The sequence below is a fragment of the Heloderma suspectum genome, chromosome 2, assembly GCF_057233095.1.
Source record: "Heloderma suspectum isolate Gila_16-S chromosome 2, 16-S_ref, whole genome shotgun sequence".
Classification (NCBI taxonomy): domain Eukaryota; kingdom Metazoa; phylum Chordata; class Lepidosauria; order Squamata; family Helodermatidae; genus Heloderma; species Heloderma suspectum.
Window position 1 is genome coordinate 162,132,282 of NC_139459.1, and position 22,327 is coordinate 162,154,608.

The 22,327-nt window shown below is 45.3% G+C and overlaps 1 protein-coding gene across 1 annotated transcript in view; it reads left to right on the plus strand.

The window, feature by feature from the left end:
* The window catches only part of LOC146353035 (alpha-2-macroglobulin-like protein 1), a 95,896-nt gene that overhangs the window by 4,255 nt on the left and 69,314 nt on the right, over positions 1-22,327 (plus strand). Inside the window, exons 2-8 of the mRNA XM_084835508.1 lie at positions 1,049-1,232; positions 5,042-5,086; positions 5,490-5,637; positions 9,414-9,466; positions 11,670-11,690; positions 14,448-14,610; positions 22,187-22,271. Coding sequence (XP_084691634.1) covers positions 1,049-1,232; positions 5,042-5,086; positions 5,490-5,637; positions 9,414-9,466; positions 11,670-11,690; positions 14,448-14,610; positions 22,187-22,271 — 699 coding nt within the window. The remainder of the gene's footprint in view (positions 1-1,048; positions 1,233-5,041; positions 5,087-5,489; positions 5,638-9,413; positions 9,467-11,669; positions 11,691-14,447; positions 14,611-22,186; positions 22,272-22,327) is intronic.

Below are 22,327 nucleotides of genomic sequence, written 5' to 3' on the forward strand. Positions count from 1 at the left end.
CAGGTGTTTGTCGACTTGAGGTCAAAGCTTGAGAATCTGGAAAGGTGCCGCTTGGAGAATAAAGAGGAGTGCCACTACGAACAGGAAATTTGGAGTGCCTGGAACCGATTACCAGACACTTTTAGCACCCTGAAAAATATAGCAATGGCTTTACTCACAAGTTTTCCCTCTACGTACTTTTGTGAGACCTTATTCTCAGCGTTAAATAATATCAAAACCAACAAAAGAAACAGATTGACAGATGAAGTTAGTAGCGCTTGCTTGGGCTTGAAGTGTACAAAATACCAACCTTCAATTGAAGGTTTAGCCAATGAAATTCAGCAACAAAAAAGTCACTAATAGGCAGGTTAGTTAAAGAATTCCCCCTCCCCCTCACTTATCTTAGTTCACGGCACCCCACACAAGTTAAATAATATCAAGACCAACAAAAGAAACCGACGGACAGATGAACAAAGAAGTCACTAAGCAGGTAAATAATTAGTTTTTGGTTTATTTAATACAGTTATATATTACAATTATACATTTTTGCTATTTAAACTATAAATATCGCGAAATTATGGTTTTTTTCTCGAAGTGACACACCACCCAAGTTATGCTCGGTTTTTTGGCGAATTTTGACACACCAAGCTCAAAAGGTTGCCCATCACTGCCCTAGGCTATAGAATAGAATAGAATAGAATAGAATAGAATAGAATAGAACAGACCAGACCAGACCAGACCAGACCAGACCAGAATAGTAGTAGGGTTGGAAGGGGCCTACAAGGCCACTGAGTCCAACCCCCTGCTCAGTGCAGGAATCCAAGTCAGAGCATCCCTGACAGGTGGCTGTCCAGCCTCGTCTTGAATGCCTCCAGTGTGAGAGAGCCCACCACCTCCCTAGGTCATTGGTTCCATTGTCATATTGTTCTAACAGTCAGGACATTTTTCCTGATGTTCAGCCGGAATCTGGCTTCCTGTAACTTGAGCCCATTATTCCGTGTCCTGCACTCTGGGATGATCAAGAAGAGATGAGCAACTGCTTCCATTTCCCCTTTTCTTTCTTTTCCAGTCAGTATCTGGTGGCCTTCCCAGCAATCATTCCTTATCCCAGTGTTGAAAAGTTCTGTGTACTCCTACGCGCCCTCCGTGGGACTGTCCGCCTGACAATAACATTAGAAATGAAGACCCAGATCCACACCCTGCTGGACAAGGATGTGGACAAACCAGGGACCTATGCCTGCACCAGCTTCCAGGTAAGTTTGCCAGCTGGATGCAACTCAGGAGTGATTCATCACATGGTTTTCCCCATTTATATGGAGAAGTTCTACAGCCCTACTGCCCCTTACTTGTGGCAGCAGAAAGAAAAGCAGGTAGAAAGTCTCTTGAATTTGGAGAATCCCTGCTGCATCACCTACAGGTGCCATGGTGCCCATAGAGACATGCCATTTTGCCCATAAGGCTCCCCATGAACATTGGGATGGGACCTATAGGCAATGGAGATTGGGAAAATGGTAGCTGGAGCTGTTTCCAGTCCCTTGATTATCTTTGTTGCCCTCCTCTGAACCCTCTCCAGCTTGTCTGCAACCTTCTTAAAGTGCGGTGCCCAGAACTGGACACAGTACTCCAGATGAGGCCTAACCAGTGCTGAGGAGAGGGGAACTAGTACTTCCCGGGATTTGGAAGCGATGCTTCTATTAATGCAGCCCAAAATAGCATTTGCCTTTTTTGCAGCCACATCACATGGTTGGCTCATATTCAGCTTGTGATCTACAACAAGATTCTTCTCGCTTGTAGTGTTGTTCATAGAATCATAGAATAGTAGGGTTGGAAGGGGCCTACAAGGCCATCGCATCCAACCCCCTGCTCAGTGCAGGAATCCAAGTCAGAGCATCCCTGACAGATGGCTGTCCAGTCTCGTCTTGAATGCCTCCAGTGTGGGAGAGCCCACCACCTCCCTAGGTAATTGGTTCCATTGTTGTATTGCTCTAACAGTCAGGATGTTCTTCCTGATGTTCAGCTGGAATCTGGCTTCCTGTAACTTGAGCCCATTATTCCGTGTCCTGCACTCTGGGATGATCAAGAAGAGATCGTGGCCAGCCACATCACATGGTTGGTTCATATTCAGCTTGTGATCTACAACAAGATTCTTCTCGCTTGTAGTGTTGTTCATAGAATCATAGAATAGTAGGGTTGGAAGGGGCCAACTGCTCCCCAGTTTGAGAAGATCCCATTGATAAGCACTCTTTGAGTCCGATTCTGTAGCCAACTGTGGATCCACCAGATCGTTGTTTCATCTAGCCCACTTTGAGCTAGTTTGCTCATCAGGATATCATGGGGCACTTTGTCGAAAGCTTTGCTGAAGTCGAGGTATATGATGTCTACAGCATTCCCACGGACCACAAGGGAGGTGACTTGATCAAAAAATGAGATCAGATTTGTCTGGCAGGATTTGTTCTTGACAAAGCCATGTTGGCTTCAAGTAATCACTGCATAGGTTTCAAGGTACTTACAGACTGATTGCTTTATCAACTGCTCCAGAATTTTCCCAGGGATTGATGTCAGACTGACTGGTCTGTAGTAACCAGGTTCCTCCTTTTTACCTTTTTTGAAGACAGGGACAACGTTAGCCCTCCTCCAGTCATCTGGCACTTCACCTGTCCTCCATGATTTCTCAAAGAGAATAGACAGTGGTTCTGAGAGTTCTTCTGCCAGTTCCTTTATTACTCTAGGATGCAGTTCATCTGGCCCTGGAGATTTGAACTCATTCAAAGTAATTAGGTGTTCCTTGATCATATGCCTGTCGATCTCAAGCTGCGATCCTGCCCCTTCAGCCTGTACTTCGCCTTTGCCAGGGAGGTCATAGACCCTCTTTTGGGAGAGGACTGAGCCAAAGTAGGAATTGATCACCTCTGCCTTTTCTTTGTCCTCTGTTATCATTTTGCCATCCTTATTTAATAGCTGAACAACCATTTCTTTCCTCTGCCTTTTACTATGCATGTAGCTGAAGAAAGCCTTTTTGTTGTTTTTAGCATCCCTTGCTAACCTCAGCTCGTTCTCAGCTTTAGCCTTCCTGACACCATCCCTGCAATTCTGGGCTACGTGCCTGTACTCTTCCTTTGTTACTTGGCCTTCTTTCCACTTCCTATATGTGTCCTTTTTTGTTTTCAGGTCATCTCGAAGCTTTTTGTGAAGCCACATTGGCTTCTTCTGTTGTCTTCCACCTTTTCGTCTTGCTGGAATTGTTTGTAATTGTGCCTTGAGAATTTCCTTTTTTAAAAGCTCCCTCCCATCTTGGACTCCTTTTCTCATTAGAGTCTCTTGCCATGGGACCTTACTGATCATTGTTCTGAGTTTATTAAAATCAGCTTTCCTAAAATCCAGGGTATGCGTTTGACTACACTCGGCTTTTGCTTCCCTTAGAACCAAGAACTCAAGTACAACATGGTCACTTTCCCCCAGAGTTCCTGTAACTGCTACTTTATCCACTAAGCCATCTCTGTTGGTTAGGATCAAGTCAAGGATAGCCGATCCTCTAGTTCTTTCCTCTACTTTCTGTAGGAGGAAGTTATCCGCCACACAAGTCAGGAATTTCCTGGAGGGGCCATGTGTTGCAGAATTTGTCTCCCAACGAATATCGGGGAAATTGAAGTCCCCCATTACTACTACATCATGCTTCCTTAAAACATTGGCTATTTGCTTTTCAAAAGTTTCATCCTCATCTTCTCCTTGATTGGGTGGCCGGTAGTAGACTCCGACCACCAGGTTCCTTTTATTTATTTTGATCCAAAATAAGCCACGTATCCCCCATCTTGATAGAATAGAACTGCATCTGATGTCCCACCTCCTTTGTTTATTAGGCTAACCTCTGAAAGAGCCTACATGTATACAAACATATGCCACACACAGAATATTCCACATGAGTGGAGAGCCTGCCTTTTCCAAAGTTCCTGATCCCATGGGCAGTGCCTATGCACCTAGAAAACTGTAAAAAGACACTATTATTTCTGGTCCAACTACCTTTAGACTGTTGAACTACTATTTGGTTTAAAGTAAACCTGATTCTCCTGAGCCCTCTTCTCCTTGCTTGTAAAGGTTCGCTTTACTACCTGCGGTGCAGAACCTGTGGCCTGTGGGACGCCACAACCCAGCCCATGGAGCCTCCTTGGGTTCCTCCAGGGGATAAGGCTTAGCCTCCAAACCGTGCTCCTTAGAGGAACCCCCTCGGAGAGCTTCTCCCCTTGTTATGTCTGATCTAAGATCAGAGATAACAGCGGGGATTCCCCTGCTGGCACATGCCAGCGCAGGGATGCAGGGCAGTGGGATTTGCCCATACAGGAAAGACCAGGCCGAGTCCAGCATCCCCACATCCCTGCTATTATCTTCAATCTGAAATCGGAGATAACAGCAGTGGTTCTCCTGGGCACTGTACGCCAGTGATGCAACTCCCACTGTTGACTTTGATCAGATGTAATTTAACAGTGGGGAGGCAGGACTCACCCATGCAGGGAAGAGTGGCTACTTGTCCTGGTATGGGCTGACTCCAGCCACCCCACGTTCCTACTGTTATCTCCGATCTGAGATCAGAGATAACAGCAGTGGTTCCCCGATGCAGGGCAGCTTGATTCAGCCCACACCAGGAAGAGTGGCTGCCCTCCCCAGTGCAGGACAAGCAGCTTTGCAGAGCACACCGTGTCTAGGGCGTGCCAGGAGCTGCATGAAGTCAGGGACTCCACTGGTACCAGTCGGAGTGGCTGCTTCTCCCTGTGCCATCTGGGCCCCCTTCTCCATGCTGGGATGAGGCACAGACCTCCAGCATGGAGAGAGAAAAAAGCCTAGTAGTGCTTTTAGTAGTGCTAAAAGCCAAAGGTGACAGAGGATTTTTGCTAGTACAAACATTCAGTTACTGATACCCCTAATCCTAAATGTGCATTAAACCTATTTCTGGCTAATGTGATTAGGGTCTGAGTGTAAGTCTGTGGCTTAATTTAAGAAGCTTTGTGCTAATGTAGCTTTCCCCACCCCCACCCCTTCCCCTCTCATCTATCCATTTTTCTTTCTTCAGGTCCCAGCTTTTGTTCCCGAAGTAAAGAAGGGTGAAGTTATACCTGTAAGTCTCACACGTCCCAACCATTCTCCTTCTCTCCTGGCCACTGGAAGAATTAATATTATAAAGGAGGAGGGCAAAAGGGAGAGATTTTAAACATGGCTTAGGAGGAAGTGGGAGAAGGGATCAAGAAGTGAGAAAGAGAAAGCAAGGATAAAGCGGGGAACCATGATGTGTCTGGGAAGAGAGATAAAGATGAAGATGGATGTGTAAGGAGGATTAATAAATGAAGGTGTGTGGATGTAGGTGTGGCCTTGACTCCCCATTTGCTGGGGAAGAGGGAAGGGGATAGCAGATTGAGGCCCAGTTTTTGATGAATTCCCAAATGACTCCCCCACCTGAAAAACGATTTTCTGTTCTCAGTCCTGCCAAAACCTGATTTGCTTTTCTCCTTTGCACTGTGAAGAAAGAAGGAGAAGTGGTCCATATTCATGTCCTAGTCCGAAATGGAGACAGTGTGAGTTTTGAAGCCTGGAAAAAAGTGCTGGTCGAGCACCTTTATACAAAGACCCTCATCGAACTAGACAAGCCCTTTTACAAACCTGGAGAGACAGGTAGGCATGACTGCACAGATGCCTGCAGCTGTTGTCCTATCATTTGCAGTGTGATGATGTAAAACAGTATTACTGGCAATTGGGAATGAGATGTACAAGCTAGGCATTACAAAAGTTAAGCTGTTAAATAAAACCAGAGTTCCTAAGAGGAGCCCAGCCTCTCTGTATCTTTTGGATTAGCATAAAACAATAAACTATAAAATCCACAGTTCAGCAAAATAGCATGCAAGCTTCTGAGTTCCCCAGAGGTCTTCATTGGGATGGATGGTACAAAAAAATGTGCATTAAACCTATTTCTGGCTAATGTGATTAGGGTCTGAGTGTAAGTCTGTGATCACCATGTCTGTGATCACCAAGTCTGTGATCACCATGGATCACTGCCTTGTTGTGGCGAAGGGGCTTGCGTAACTCAGTGAAGCCATATGTTATGCCGTGCAGGGCCACCCAAGACAGACAGGTCATGGCAGAGAGTTCTGACAAAATGTGGTCCACTGGAGAAGGAATGTGATCCATGTCTGTGATCACCAAGTCTGTGATCACCATGGATCACTGCCTTGTTGTGGTGAAGGGGCTTCCGTAACTCAGTGAAGCCATAAGCTATGCCGTGCAGGGCCACCCAAGACGGACAGGTCATGGCAGAGAGTTCTGACAAAATGTGGTCCACTGGAGAAGGAAATGGCAACCCACTCCAGTATTCTTGCCAAGAAAACCCCATGGAACGTATCACAAGGCTAAAAGAGATGACGCCGGAAGATGAGCCCCTCAGGTCGGAAGGTGTCCAATATACTACTGCGGAAGAGCAGAGGGTATTTCCAAGTAGCACCAGAAAGAGTGAAGCGGCTGGGCCAAAGCCGAAAGGACACTCAGCTGTGGATGTGTCTGGTGGTGAAAAGAAAATCCGATGCTGTAAAGAACAATATTGTTTAGGAACCTGGAATGTCAGATCAATGAATCAAGGTAAGCTGGAGGTGGTCAAACATGAGATGGCAAGATTGAACATCGACATCTTGGGAATCAGCGAACTAAAATGGACAAGCATGGGCGAATTTAATTCAGGTGACCATCATATCTACTAGTGCTATGTAGTATCGTTACAGAGGTCCGTAACATTGTTCAGGAGGCAGCAACTCAAAGAAAAAGAAATGCAAGAAAGCAAAGTGGCTGTCTGATGAGGCTTTACAAGTAGCTGAGGAAAGAAGGGAAGCGAAAAGCAAGGGCGAAAGGGGAAGATATACCCAACTGAATGCAGAGTTCCAGAGAATAGCAAGGAGACAAGAAGGCCTTTTTAAATGAACAATGCAAAGAAATCGAAGAAAACAACAGAATGGGAAAGACTAGAGATCTCTTCAAGAAAATTGGAGATATCAAGGGAACGTTTTGTGCAAAGACGGGCATGATAAAGGACAAAGAAGGCAGGGACCTCACAGAAGCAGATGAGATTAAGAAGAGGTGGAAAGAATACACAGAAGAATTATACAGGAAAGATCTTAATGTCCCTGATAGCCATGATAGTGCGGTCACTGAACTTGAGCTGGACATCCTAGAGAATGAAGTCAAGTGGGCCTTAGGAAGCATTACTAACAACAAAGCTAGCGGAGATGACAGTATTCCAGCTGAGCTATTTAAAATCCTAAAAGACGATGCTGTTAAAGTGCTGCACTCAATATGCCAACAAATTTGGAACACTCAACAATGGCCACAAGAATGGAAAAGTCAGTTTACATTCCAATTCCAAAGAAGGGCAATGCCAAAGAGTGTTCAAACTACCGTACAATTGCGCTCATTTCACATGCCAGCAAGGTTATGCTCAAAATCCTACAAGCTAGGCTTCAGCAGTATGCGAACCGAGAACTACCGGAAGTACAAGCTGGGTTTCGAAGAGGCAGAGGAACTAGAGATCAAATCACCAACTTTCTCTGGATCACGGAGAAAGCAAGAGAATTCCAGAAAAACATCTATTTCTGCTTCATTGACTACGCTAAAGCCTTTCATTGTGTGGATCACAACAAACTGTGGCAAATTCTTAAAGAGATGGGGGTACCAGACCACCTTACCTGTCTCCTGAGAAACCTGTACGAGGGTCAAGAAGCAACAGTAAGAACTGGACATGGAACAACTGATTGGTTCAAAATTGGGAAAGGAGTACAACAAGGCTGCATATTGTCGCCCTGCTTATTTACCTTATATGCAGAGTACATCATGAGAAACGCCGGGTTGGATGAATCACAGGTCGGAATTAAGATTTGTGGGAGAATTATCAACAACCTCAGATACGCAGATGATACCACTCTAATGGCAGAAGGCGAAGAGGATCTAAAGAGCCTCTTGTTGAGGGTGAAAGTGGAGAGTGCAAAAGCTGGTTTGAAACTCAACATTAAAAAAAACTAAGATCATGGCATCTGGCCCCATCACTTCCTGGTATATAGAAGGGGAAGAAATGGAAGCAGTGACAGATTTTACTTTCTTGGGCTCCAAGATCACCACAGACGGTGACTGTAGCCATGAAATTAAAAGATGCTTGCTCCTTGGGAGGAAAGCTATGGCAAACCTAGACAGCATAGTAAGAAACAGAAACATCACCTTGCCAACAAAGGTCCGTCTAATCAAAGCTATGGTTTTCCCAGTAGTAATGTATGGCTGTGAGAGCTGGACTATAAGGAAGGCTGAACGTCGAAGAATTGATGCCTTTGAACTGTGGTGCTAGAGAAGACTCTTACGAGTCCCCTGGACTGCAAGGAGGTCAAATCAGTCAATCCTAAAGGAAATCAACCCTGAGTGCTCATTGGAAGGACAGATACTGAAGCTGAAGCTCCAATATTTTGGCCACCTAATGCGAAGAGAAAACTCTCTGGAAAAGACCCTGATGCTGGGAAAGACTGAAGGTAAAAGGAGAAGGGGACGGCAGAAGATGAGATGGCTAGATAGCATCACTGATGCAATGAATATGGACTTGAGCACACTCCGGGAGAGAGCGGAGGACAGGATGGCCTGGCGTGCTATGGTCCATGGGGTCACGAAGAGTCGGACAGGACTGAACGACTGAACAACAACAAGGGGACGAGGCAAAACAAACAAACAAACAATAAATAGGCCAGATATTGTAGCCATACGATTTGCAGTTAGACCCAGAGAATTGATGCTTTCGAACTGTGGTGCTGGAGAAGACTCTTACGAGTCCCCTGGACTGCAAGGAGGTCCAATCAGTCCATCCTAAAGGAAATCAACCCTGAGTGCTCATTGGAAGGACAGATACTGAAGCTGAAGCTCAAATATTTTGGCCACCTAATGCGAAGAGAAAACTCCCTGGAAAAGACCCTGATGCTGGGAAAGACTGAAGGCAAAAGGAGAAGGGGACGGCAGAGGATGAGATGGCTAGATAGCATCACGGATGCAATGAATATGAACTTGAGCACACTCCGGGAGAGAGCGCAGGACAGGAAGGCCTGGCGTGCTATGGTCCATGGGGTCACCAAGAGTCGGACACGACTGAACGACTGAACAACAATAACAACCAGTCTCAAAATGGAAATTGCAGACTGAATGAATTTGTCTCTGCTAGTTGCTGAAGGTATCATATTACATCTAGGATTCTGGAATGAAGAAGGCTGTCCCCCATTTCTGAAAACTTGAAGTCTGACAAACTGAAAAGGAAAAAATATCTGTCTAGTTCTTAGTTTTAAAATATATGACCTGTAGAGGAAATAGAGTGGGAAGAGGCTTGAGTAACTGGCAAATATCCAAGAAAAGCATCAAATAATGTTTCTTTTTTCCCCCAGTAAACTTTCGAATTGTGAGGCTCGATGAACAATTTAAGGCTAATAATGAAACTGTGAGTATTACTCTCTTATTATAAGAAGGTTAGGCTTTTGATTCACCAAAGCTTCTCATCACCATAGAAAACACCAACAATCTCAAAGGTTTCCACTCTCTTTACTGAACCCATTGCTCTTTTTAATTACTGTCCAGTCTCAAAATTGCCATTCTTCAGCAAGGTGTAGGACCATGTTGTTGCCTCTCAACTGCAGGTAGTGTTGGATGATGCTGATTATTTGGATCCATTCCAATCTAGGTTCAGATCCTGATTTGGGGACAGAAACAGGCTTGGTCGCCCTAATAGGTTACTTACACTATATTTATCTGGGTCGGGCACAGGGGGGACGCTGTTACAGTGGATATGTGTGCAGCTTGGGAGTCCTTGCGGACTCTGTGCTAACTGGGGAAGTTCAGGTGGTGATGGTAGCCAGTACTTTTTGCCCCCATCGGCTGGTACATTAGGTGCAACCCTTATCGGGGCTGATCTTGCCTTGGCTATTCATGCTCTGGTGACATCCAGGTTGGACTGCTGTAATGTGCTCTATGCAGGGCTGCCCTTAAAAACGGTTTGGAAACTTCAGCTGTTACAGAATACGGCCACCCAGATATTGGTGACACTAATATACCAATGCACCTGTTGCCGGTGCATTTTCAAGCCCAATTCTTGAGCCTTTAAAGCCTTACATGGTTTGGGCTCAAGGTGCTTAAAGGATTGCCTTCACCAGTACCAGCCTGCCCACACTCTGAGATCACCAGCAGTGGCTCTTCTCACTTGCCCACCACCAAATGAAGAGGGCCCTTTTGGTAATGGCCCCTACCTCTGGAATGGGCTTCCATCAGGGGTTCATCAGGCCCTTTCTTTGCAGGACTTCAGGAAAGACTCACTGGTTCTTACTCACCTTTCCTTAATTTTGGGGCTGCTGGTTTTATTTGTATAAATGCTGTTTTTATTTAATATTATTTGTTTGTACTGTTTGTTTTATCTTGTGTGCCAGGGTGGGAGGGTCCCACCTTTAAAGGCAGCCTGAAATTAATTTTGAATGAGTACAATTTTAAAAGGGAGCATTGTACAGGAAAGAAAGTTGGCTGACAGAACTGGCAAGGCCAGGGGAGTGTCTTGGCCTACTCCAGGGCCTTTAACAGAAGCTTCAGGGACAGAAATCAGCAAGTGAAGATTTTCATGCCATGGAACTGACATCACAAGCAGGGCTTGCAAGATACATGGCATTGCAACACATGGAGGGGGCTTGAGTCACACCCACCCCCGTTACCCCTGCTAAGTGTAGTGGGCCAAACTGTTGTTAAAAGGAGAGCTACAGGGGCCTTTTGAAAAGTTGGCTACTCTGGTTGAGAATGACTGAAGTACCACTTAGAGATGTTATTAAATTCAGTGGTATAGAATACACAAACTGAAATGCAGTGGCCTGGGAAAGCAGTGGGCAATGGAAGCTGAGAGTCACAGAAAGGACTGGGTCCCACACATTCGGATTCCCAGGCACATTCCTGAGCTGAAGCAGGAAAGAAGAGGACATACAAGGTAAAGTGGATGATTATGGATCAATGTCCACAAGTTTGCTTGGTCAACAGGCTTAGAACTCCTGCACCCTTAAGAGTTGCATAGAAAGGAACATTTTCCCAGGGTGCACCTTTTCCCATCATCACGGCACTATCATGGAGAAACTAACACCAAGTGGAATTCTCCATTCTGTGCAACACTGAGAGGTACAGAGGCCCTGGCAGAATCAGGGCCTGGAAACCCTTGCATGGCGGTGGTGGGGAGAGCTCAAGAGGAGGCGGGTGGGCGGGCACACAATTTCACAAATTGATTGAAACCATCCAGCCACTTCAAAGTGTGGAAGGAAAAGAAGCTCCAGGCAGGGCCCCTCATTAAAGAGTGTGAAATGGAAATGGTGGGCAGCATAAGTGGCACCAGGCATTGCTTCCTGTCCTTGCCATCTTAGCAGTAGGCACAGCTGAAGACACTGGGGGAGGCAAATAGCCAGCAAGGCCTCCCTCCCCTCCTTCAAAGCTATAGCTCACAGAAGATCTGCAAGTGCTTCCTCATGCCGCGAATGTCAGCTCAAGGGCACCAGCACCACAGAGCAATTTGCTATCAGTCCCTTCACTAGTTTTGCAGGCTGCTGAAGAAACTAGAGACAGTTCTGTTCCTCATTGCACTAATTTTACCTCTCTCTCTCTCTCTCTCTTGTCATTTGCAGATCCCTTTGGTAGAGCTGAAGGTGAGTAACTAGGGATGACCTGTTTATATTTACTTTTGGATGTACCCATCCTGTCCTTTGAGACTAATGTCCTTTGAGCATTAGGGCACATCTGCACTACAAAAGTTCTGGGGGCCGAAAATATTTTGATAGGGATAACAATTACTTACAAGGGTTGCTTCTGTGAGCCATTATTGTGAAACAGGTTTGTGTTTGGTTGAAATTAAAATGTAGACACAGCGTCATGGAACAGTGGGTGCAGGAATGAGGACTGAAGTGAAACATTTTTGTGAAGATTTTCATTCCTGAAGTACTTACCACGGTGTACATATGTACACACTTCATAAGGCAGTTGTCTATATTGTCCTGATAAGTTATGAGGAGAATTTAACCACATATCTGCACTTGAACAGAAATCCTGGGAAATAGTGATGTGGTAGAATTCTCCTCAAACCATAGCAGGTTGACCTCATTAAAAGATCCACTCTGTGGTAAATGTTAATTGGTAAATAGTTGCCTGTATTCACCCAAAGACCTTCTAGCAACTGTTAACGTAATATGAGAAGTGTCTTAAGAACGCACACATTGTCTTGCTGAATCGGACCAAAGGTCCATCTTGCACTGAGGGCCAAACAAGACCTGAGGTTAATTGTGTGAATGCCATTACTGTGCACATTTTAAATTATGTAAATATCGGCTACGAGGAAGCCCAAGCAGCCTCAGGGCTGTTGGGGGGTTGGGCAGGGGAGCATAATGCTTTCTCTCCATGCCACAATCCTGACAAAAGATCCCTTCCCTGAAGCTGCTATTTGCTTTTCAAGGGAAGTCTCCATTGATGCCAATGGGCTTTGGAGAGGCCATTTTTATAAGGACCATGGCAGGGAAAGAAAAAGTTAAACTCCCTGCAGAGGCAGGGAGCAGGTGGAAGAATTACTCTCTCTCTCTCTCTCCCCCCCCGCCCCCCTTTCTCTGCTCTGCAGTTTCTGGGGTTGCCTCTTTATGTGGTGTGGCCTTGTGTCTTTTCCTCTCAACACTTACACATGCACAGAGCACGTTAGGAAGCCCCACAGTTGTGTACTACCTCTCTATGTGCCACAGTTCAGGCCAGGGAACCACACAAAGATCAGGAAGGACTGAAATGACCACCCAAAGATCCTGTGACCACACACAGTTCAAGGATCTAACACACATTTGGGGTACCTGGGGAAGGACCTCCTGCCCAGATTGTTTAACATTTTAAGAGGGGAAAAAACACTTCTCTCTCTCTTTCTTTCTTTCTTTCTTTCTTTCTTGTCCACTCATCTCCAGTGCCTTCGGTGCCCCCTGCCCCCCTAGTCAGTTTTGCAGGGCCACCCAGAGGATTTATGGGCCTGGTGCAGGTATGATGTCCAACGAGAACAACATTGCTCAACCGTGATCTCTCAGCCACAGTGCTACAGTTTGCACAAGCCACAGTTTGAAAAGCCACATTCTGAGCAGTGGCAGTGCACGATGCAACACAGCAGAACTATTGCTGATTTTACTTACAATTTTTTTTTTAAATTTTGCAGCAGTTCCTATCTTTTGCAAAGCAATCTTTACTTTAGAATATCCATTATTTTTATCTTTAAAAATAATAAAAGTTATAAATAAAAAAGGTGTCCAGCTGACCTCTTACAATTTAGGACTTTATTTTATTGTTGTTTATATAGTGCTTATAGTGTTTACAGTATTTGAAGTGCTAAGTGGTCAGTAACATTGCCTCAGAGTGTTACTCAGAGTGCCTCAGGGTGTTCCACTGACTTTTACCTAGTGCAAATGACATCAAAGTGGAAATTGAAAAAGAAACACACTGTAAAACTAATTGAAGGAAGATCATTTTTGTAGTTAGTACTGAAACAACATGTAAAACCTTGAAAGAAAGGTTACAGACATTTGCTTTTTCCCACCCTAGCTCACTGCAGATGGTACATTAAAAAAAAAACCACAGCCCCTCAGCTCAGCTTGGAGCCCATCCCATGTAATTAAGCTTAGAAAAAATAGTTTCCATTGGTACCAATGGAAGGGGTTTCCCCCCTAAGCTTAATTGCCATGTGGCAATTAACGACTGAACAACAACAATTAAGAGGGGAAGGTCAACCCCATGGCAGCATTTGCACAATCAGCATTGCATCTAGTCTGACCCTCAAACTCCCAATACTGTCCTGCCAAATCACTCGGGGAAACTCAGCCAGACATGATACAGATCCACCTTCTCCTGTTGTTAGTCTGCAGATGTTTATTACTACTGAAAAATGGAGATGCCATTTTAGCTATTATAGCAGTGTTCCCCGATCTGGCACTCTCCAGGTATGTTGGACTACAACTCCCATAATCTCCAGCAAGCCAAACCAACCAATGGTAATACTGGCTGTGGTGATGGGAGTTGTAGTCCAGCCCTTGTTGAGGGCACCAGGTTATGGGAAGGCTGTACTACAGCTAGTATGTATAGTTGGGTCTACTCTCAAACAATGTATTTGTTGTTTGATCTCTGGTTTCAATTTGGGCCTGTCTTTTGATCTTGGGTCATAGATAACTGGTCTCACATTCTTTGTAGAATCATAGAATTAAAAGAATGGGCTTTTTGGAACGCCTAATAGCTAATATGCTATGTCTTCTCCAACACACACACACACACACACACACACACACACACCACTTGGGGTATTGTACATCTGGTTCTGTGAATGTCAGCATTGCTGATTACTGGAGTCAAGCAAATGAGCATGACGGATTTTTTGGTTTTACTCCTGTGCACAGGATCCTAACAGCAATCGAATTGGCCAGTGGGTGGATGTGAAGCCTCATCATGGCATTGTGGATCTGTCTTTCCCTCTGGCCTCTGAAGCAGTCCTGGGAAGTTACCTCATCAAACTGGGGGGAGCGATAGAAAATGAGAGAAATTTCCGTGTGGAGAAATATGGTAAGATTCAAAGGAAGACCACATTGTGGTTGCTTACAAAAATTTCCCAGTGAATAAAAGGAAGAGAGATTTGCCTAATCATAAGGTATATTTTCTCTCTCAAATGCAGCTCTTTTCAAGCATTCAAAATGTGGCTAATGAATGCACAGCAGCAGGCTCTGCCCTCCAACCCTACACTTCATCATTAGAACATCTGCAGAGATGCCCCACCTATACAGCCCTACATGTGGGTCAAGGGGTGGAACCTGATGGCACGGCCTTATGAATATTCATTCCCACATTTTGAATGCCTGAAAATGGCTAATTAAGAACATAAGAAGAGCCATACTGGATCAGAACAAGGGTCCAGCATTCTGTTAACACAGTGGCTGACCAGCTGCCTGACAGGAAACCCAAAAGCAGGACATGAGTGCAATGGCACCATCCTGCCAACGTTCCCCAGCAACTGATGTACCTAGGCATACTGCCCCAGATACTGGAGGTAGCATAGAGCCATCAGGACTAGTAGCCACTGATAGCCTTTCCCTCCAGGAATGTGTCTAACCCCTTTTAAAGCCATCCAAATTGGTGGCTAACACCACATCTTGTAGTAGTAAATTCCACTGTTTGACTACGTGCTGTGTGAAGAAGTACTTCCTTTTGTCTGTCCTGAATCTCCCACCAATCAGCTTCATGGGATGATCCCATTGGGTTCTAGTATTATGAGAGAGGGAGGAAAATGTCTCCTTATCCACATTCTCCGCACTGTGCATAGTTTTGTACACATCTGTCATGTCTCCCCTTACCCTCCTGTTTTCCAAGCTAAACAATCCCAGCTGCTGTAACCTCTTCTCATAGGGGAGATGCTCCAGCCCTTGATCATTTCAGTTGCCCAATTCTACCAGAGTTTGTGAATGACATAGCAGCAAAGTTAGTAGTACTCTTTAATGTGGTACTGACTTTCCCCTACTTGCTGGATTGTCACCTTGCTGTGGTGAGTGGGCTTGTGTGTTCCAATGAACCCTGTGAGCGAAGCCCTTGGGAGTTATGTACTCCCAGCAGGGTCACCCATGGCGGCAAGGTCAAGGGGGAGGAACCAGACAAAGAACAATCCAAGAAAGTCCCCAATGGCAGAACAGGCGGAAGATAACAAGGTGTATGTTACAACGGCTGAGAAGGCGGATGAAGGCTGCAGCAGATAAAGGACCACCAATTGTCATGATATTCATGCCATTGGATTAGAGCCTTTTCTGAGAAGACTGCGTGTTGATCATTGTGCAGTGATCTCCACACATAAAACAAATTCACGCACAGGCGTCTTCCAATCTAAACCCAACCAACCAAAAGTCCCATGACGATCGGCGAATGGCAACGGGGGCAGGACTGTGAAATCCGGAAGCCCCTAGTCATGGACAGGCACATGGGTGGTGGATACAGATTCACTCATCCTGACTCAAGGACCGAGGCAGTTGAGTAGTTCGGCAGCTGTATCCATGACTAAGCAGTCCTATTCAGGATCCACTCTGCTCACCCCTTATGGGGAGGGGCTAGAAAAGGTGCCCTAAACATAGTCTGCCTCATCTTCTCCCTGACTGGATTACCACGTCCAGTGGGGTCACCATTTAGCAGTCGCAAAAGACAAATGAACTTTGGAACATGGAATATACGGACTCTGCTGGACAATACAGATAGTGGACACCCTGAACGCAGGACTGCCATCATTGCAAGGGAGCTGAGACATTTTAACATTGACATAGCAGCACTCCAAGAAACTTGAAGAGCAGGAGAGGGACAACTGAAGGAAGAAAAAGGAGGTTACACCTTCTTCTGGAAAGGACTGCCTGAACAAGAACGACGAATACATGGAGTAGGCTTTGCTATTAAAAATGATCTTATGAAGCTCTTGTCAGAAGTTCCTACTGACATTAACGAACGACTCTCAACCCTCTGAATAAAACTCGCCAAAAAACAGCAGGCAACTATTCTAAGTGCCTATGCACCAACGTTAGATGCTGACGAAGACATCAAAGAAAATTTTTACTCCCTACTGGACACCATCTTATCAGAGATACCTAAGGAGGATAAAATCATCCCCCTGGGCAATTTCAGTGCAAGAGTTGGGCATGATTTTGATTTGTGGCCAGGGACCATTGGGAAAGAAGGAGTCGGCAATAGCAACCAGAATGGACTTCTACTTCTGACTAAATGTGCAGAGCATAAACTTGTCATTACCAACACACTTTTTCGTCAGAAAAATAAATTTAAAACATCATGGAAGCACCCTCCGTCAAAGCACTGGCATATTCTAGATTATGTAATTGTCCCTGCCAGAGATTGCTGCGATGTACTCCTCACTAGAGCCATGACAAGTGCTGATGACTTCTGGACAGACCACCGATTAATTCGTTCCACGATGGCCATTAAGATTATCCCTCAACGCAGGCTCCAAGGAAGAAAGCCAAGGCGTAAAATGAACACCCAAGCCCTTCAAGACCCTATTAAGTGAGCCTGCTTTCAAACAACCCTCAAGGAACATCTACCTATAGAACCTGCTGAAAATGTCGAGGAACACTGAAATAAACTGAAGACCTCCATTATCACAGCCTATGAACAAACTATCGGATACCAAACTAAGAAACATCATGACTGGTTTGATGAGAATGATAGGGAGATTGAACATATTGTTGATAGGAAAAGAAAAGCTTTCCAAATATGGCAAAAAGACATCAACTGTGCCGCTAAGAAAAAAATCTATGCCATTGCAAAGGCTGAGGTCCAAAGAAGAACTAGAGAACTTAAGAACTCCTGGTGGATAAAGAAAGCTCAAGAAATCCAGCATTTTGCAGATGCCCATGACGCATGGGGCTTTTTTAATGCCACAAAGGCCATCTACAGACCAACAAACCATGGTACAAACCCCTTATGCTCAATAGATGGTGCCCAACTTCTAAAGGACAAAGAGTCTATTGCACTGTGTTGGAAAGAGCATTACCACAACCTCCTTAACCGTAACTCTATTGTGGCTGATGAGGTTTTCTCGCAAATCACACAAAAACAAACCAGAGATGAGCTTGCAGTATCCCCTAGTTTGGAGGAAGTCAGTAAAGCCATTAACCAAATGAAAAATAATAAAGCTAGTGGATCTGATGGGATCCCTGTTGAAGTCTTTAAAGAAGGTGGGCCTGAAGCTACACAACAGCTTCACAAGCTCATCGAAAACATCTGGATGAGGGAGGAGATCCCAGCAGACTTCAGGGATGCCATAATTATTACTCTCTTTAAAAAGGGTGATAGAACAGATTGTGGAAACTATCGAGGCATCTCCCTTCTAGCTACGGCAGGCAAAATCCTGGCAAGGATCCTCGCAAATCGCCTTTTACCTATCTCAGAAGACATCCTCCCTGAATCCCAAAATGGCTTCTCCCCTTCCAGGGGGACAGTGGATATGATCTTCACCACACGACAGCTCCAAGAAAAATGCAGGGAGCAACCAAGCCCTGCACATGGTGTTTATTGATCTGACTGAGGCCTTCGACACTGTAAATCGTACTGCTCTCTGGACCATCCTTCTGAAAACCGGATGCTCTAATAAATTTGTGAACATCTTGCAGCTCCTCCATGATGACATGATGGCAACAATCTTGGATAACAATGGCTGTCAAAGTGATCCATTCAAAGTGGGATCAGGCGTTAAACAGGGATGCGTCATTGCTCCAACCTTATTTGCTATCTTCATCGCTATGATTCTACAACTTGTTGAAGGGAAACTTCCCACTGGTGTAGAAATCATATATCGAACAGATGGAAAACTTTTTAATCTCAGTAGGCTGAAAGCAAAAAGTAAGGTAATTACATCCTCTGTCATAGAACTTCAGTATGCTGATGATAATGTAATCTTTGCACATTCAGAGGAAAATCTCCAAACTATCCTAAACATCTTCGCAGAAGCATATGAAAAGCTCAGCCTCTCTCTTAACATCAAAAAAAACCAAAGTGCTTTACCAGCAAGCACAAACCAATCCCTCTGTAGTGCCATCAATCCATCAATCAATGGAGAATGTCGATCACTTTTCTTATCTTGGCAGCCATCTCTCCACAAAAGCTGACATCAACGCTGAAATTCAGCATCGCCTGAGCTCTGCGACTGTAGCATTCTCCCGAATGAAGTGTAGAGTGTTTGAAGATCGGGACATTCACAGGGAGACCAAAATGCTTGTTTACAAAGCCATTGTACTACCAACCTTACTGTACGCCTGTGAAACATGGACCATCTACAAACGCCACTTCCAACTTCTCGAAAAATTCCACCAATGCTGCCTCCGAAAAATTCTGCAAATTACTTGGGAAGACAGACGGACTAATGTGAGTGTACTGGAAGAAGCAAAGACCACCAGTGTTGAAACAATGATTCTCCAACATCAACTTCGCTGGATCGGCCATGTTGTTCGAATGCCTGATTATCGTCTTCCAAAGCAGTTACTCTATTCCCAACTTATGAATGGAAAACAGAATATTGGTGGACAGCAAAAGAGATTTAAAGATGTTCTTAAAGCTAATCTTAAAAAATGTAACGTAAGCATTGAGAATTGGGAAGCTCTAACTCGTGAGCGTTCCAACTGGAGGTCAGCCTATATTAAAGGTGCTGTGGACTTTGAAGAAGCACGAGTACAGAGCGAAAGGGAGAAATGAGCTCAGCGGAAGGCACGTCAAGCGAACCCTCACCGTGACCGCCTTCCACCTCGAAACCTATGTCCTCACTGTGGGAGGCTGTGTAGATCGAGAATTGGCCTTTACAGCCACCTGCAGACCCACTGCTAGAGATTAATGTGTTGATTGACCTATCTTCTATGAATCTGTCTAATCCTTTTAAAGAGTTATCTATACAGACTCTATCTTTGGAAGACAATCTTTACTTGGTCATGAGTGATCGCCATGATGATGACTGACTTTCCTGGAACAAAACCAGGAGTGGAGCTCTAATTCAGGAAAGCCTGGGAAGAGGTGGAAAGTATACCAGCTGTTGATTAAATGTCACAGAAAGCCTTTGAGACACCCTCTAATGTGGACCCTGCCCATATTACATTACATCCACCCAATATTTGATAGAGATCGAAGTGAAATCAAAGGTATATTGCATAGCCAGCAGACTGTGACAGGAATACTCAAAATAACTCTGAGGAATCATAATTTCAAAGGAAAATAACAGATTTCCCTGCCAAACACCTAGAGTAGGGGTGGGGAACCTCAGGCCCGGTGGCCAAATCCGTCCCTGTTGGGGCTCCAACTTGGCCCAACAAGGTTTCCAAAATGGCCACGCACCCTTTCACCCAACCACTGATTGTTTGGTGGTTTCCCAGCTTTTTTGCCCTATTTTCCCATTCTGAAAAGCTGAAATGCCTCTGCTGAGGCTCAGTTATTAGCATGAAGAGCTTTAAGCTACAATATGCTGTCATTTTTGGCCCTGCCCCTTTTGCCTTTGGCCCTGCTCACCACCAGAATGCAGCCCAAAGGCTTCTCTGAATTTGAATCTGGCCCTCAGGCTGAACGAGGTTCTCCACTCCTGATCTGGAGGTTTTGTTTTTTTTTAAAGTACACATTTAGGGATAAATGAGATGTGATGTAGGAGCACCATGGACAGGATCTCTTGTGTCCATTTGGATTTTTAAAAATCAAATCACCCAGCAGAAGCCAAATCCAGTCAGGGCTGCCATGTTTGTTGGGGTTAACTTCTTCCTTCCCTGACTTTCCCTAATTCAGGGGTGGGCGACTTGTGGCCCTCCAGATGTTTTGGCCTTCAATTCCCATCATCCCTCACCTTTGGCTATGCTGATTAGGGCTGATGCAAGTTATAGAGCAAAACATCTGGAGGGCCACCCGTCACCCACCCCTGCTCTAATTGAAATTGCCCTTCCAGGTGCTATTTGCCCCACAGGGCAAAACACACAAGTACCCATGTGGCTGAGGTGAGGAGGACTTCCTTCTTCACAGCCACTAGCCACTGAGCTACACCAGCTTTCATGATCACCTAGTATGTGTTGCCATTGCAGCAACCTGATCAAAGAGGGAGGAAGTGAGCAGCCAGACGGACAGGATGTTTTCTGCTGTCAGCAGTGGTCGTATGGTAAATTTGGAAGTGCAGGCACTCATCATAACATCCCCATAGTCCAAAAGTTCAGGCTGCTGTGTTGATCTATGTGAACAAACCAATTCTAACAGGGAGAAGATCTTTTATAAAGCTAATACCGCTCAATTGCCTATGCCTGACCAAGTCAAAATACTTTGCATTACAACAGGGGACAAAAGAGTGTTGCTGGGAAAATTCATCCTCCCCCACCCCGCCACCTGCACTCCCTACAGCCACTGTGAGGATTTGCAGCTGAGCACAGGGCAGCCTGAAGGGGGAGGGGTGGCAGATGACATCAGTGACCCTGCTAATAAGAAAGTGCCTGTGGCGCATCCCTGTCAGTCCTGGCTCCACTACATCACTGGCTATCAGCGGCTCCCCTCAGTTAGATTAGGCTCAGGGCCATCAGCTGCTGACCCCACTGCACAGTGGCTATGAGGCTAGGTCAACTGAGTGTTATGGCTTGTTCATTGTATATGGAACCCATATGCAAGTGCTGTAAGAGTACCCGGCTCGTTCCACGGGTCAGCATTTAAGGCAGGGTGAATGATTTGTGACCCTCCAAGCTCTTTTGGTCTACTGCTCCCATCATCCCTCACCATTGGCTATGCTGGCTAAGGCTGAACTGTAGGCCAAAACATCTGGAGATCCACAAATTACCCACCCCTGATTTAGGGCATTCTCCTGAGTTGCATATTTGCCTGCAGTGTGCAAATGCAAAGGTAGAATTATAATATATGTATCTGTCTCAGAGAGGAGGCACATCTAGGGCTTTGGCTGGTGCTGACATACTTCCTTTCTCCAGCTGACACCATAATGTAATTCCAGTATTACAAATTCTGATGCACCTTTAGATGTGGTGGTGATTTTGAGATTGAACTCATGTATTTCCAAATTATGTGTGAATCAGGGTGCACCTGCACAAGTCACTGAGAGTTGTTAAAGCAGGCTTCCCCAATCTGGTGCTCTCCCGATGTGTTGGACTGCACTCTTATGTTGGCCAGGAATGATGTGAGTTGCAGTCCTATACGGGGAAGGCTGTGCGAACAACTAAGGGCAGCCACCGGGGGACCCAGCTTGGATTGGGGCTGTGGTGCAGGGGAAGGGGGTTAACCCTTCCCCCTCCCATGTGCTGTGTTCCAAATCCAAATCACACCCCTCCTCCTCCTCCTCCAGAGTTGCTAATTGCCAAGCAGGGACAAACATAGAGACAGCTCTGGAGAAAGAGGGGTATGATTCGAACTGGGAAAGTGGTGCAGGTTAGTTCCCATCCCCCACACCATTGGCCCAAACAAAATGGGAGGGGGCAGTCACTCCCTTTCATTTTTAAAAACTCCACTGGAGATCAGATTACAGATCCCCTGCCAACTGATCTAGTTGTGCCCTCACCTCTTAACCTTTTTCAGGCTTTTTTTCAGATAATGTTGTAGAAGCATGCTCTCAACCTGCTCCCTTCTACTCTCTCTGTTACAGTGCTACCTAAATATGAAGTGTTGTTTAAAGTCCCACAGCTAGTTACCAATTCAGATGAAGAAATTCAAATCAAAGTGTTTGGCAGGTTAGTAAAATCTTGTTGGTATTGGCATATGGTTGCTGGGGAACAGTACTTCATCA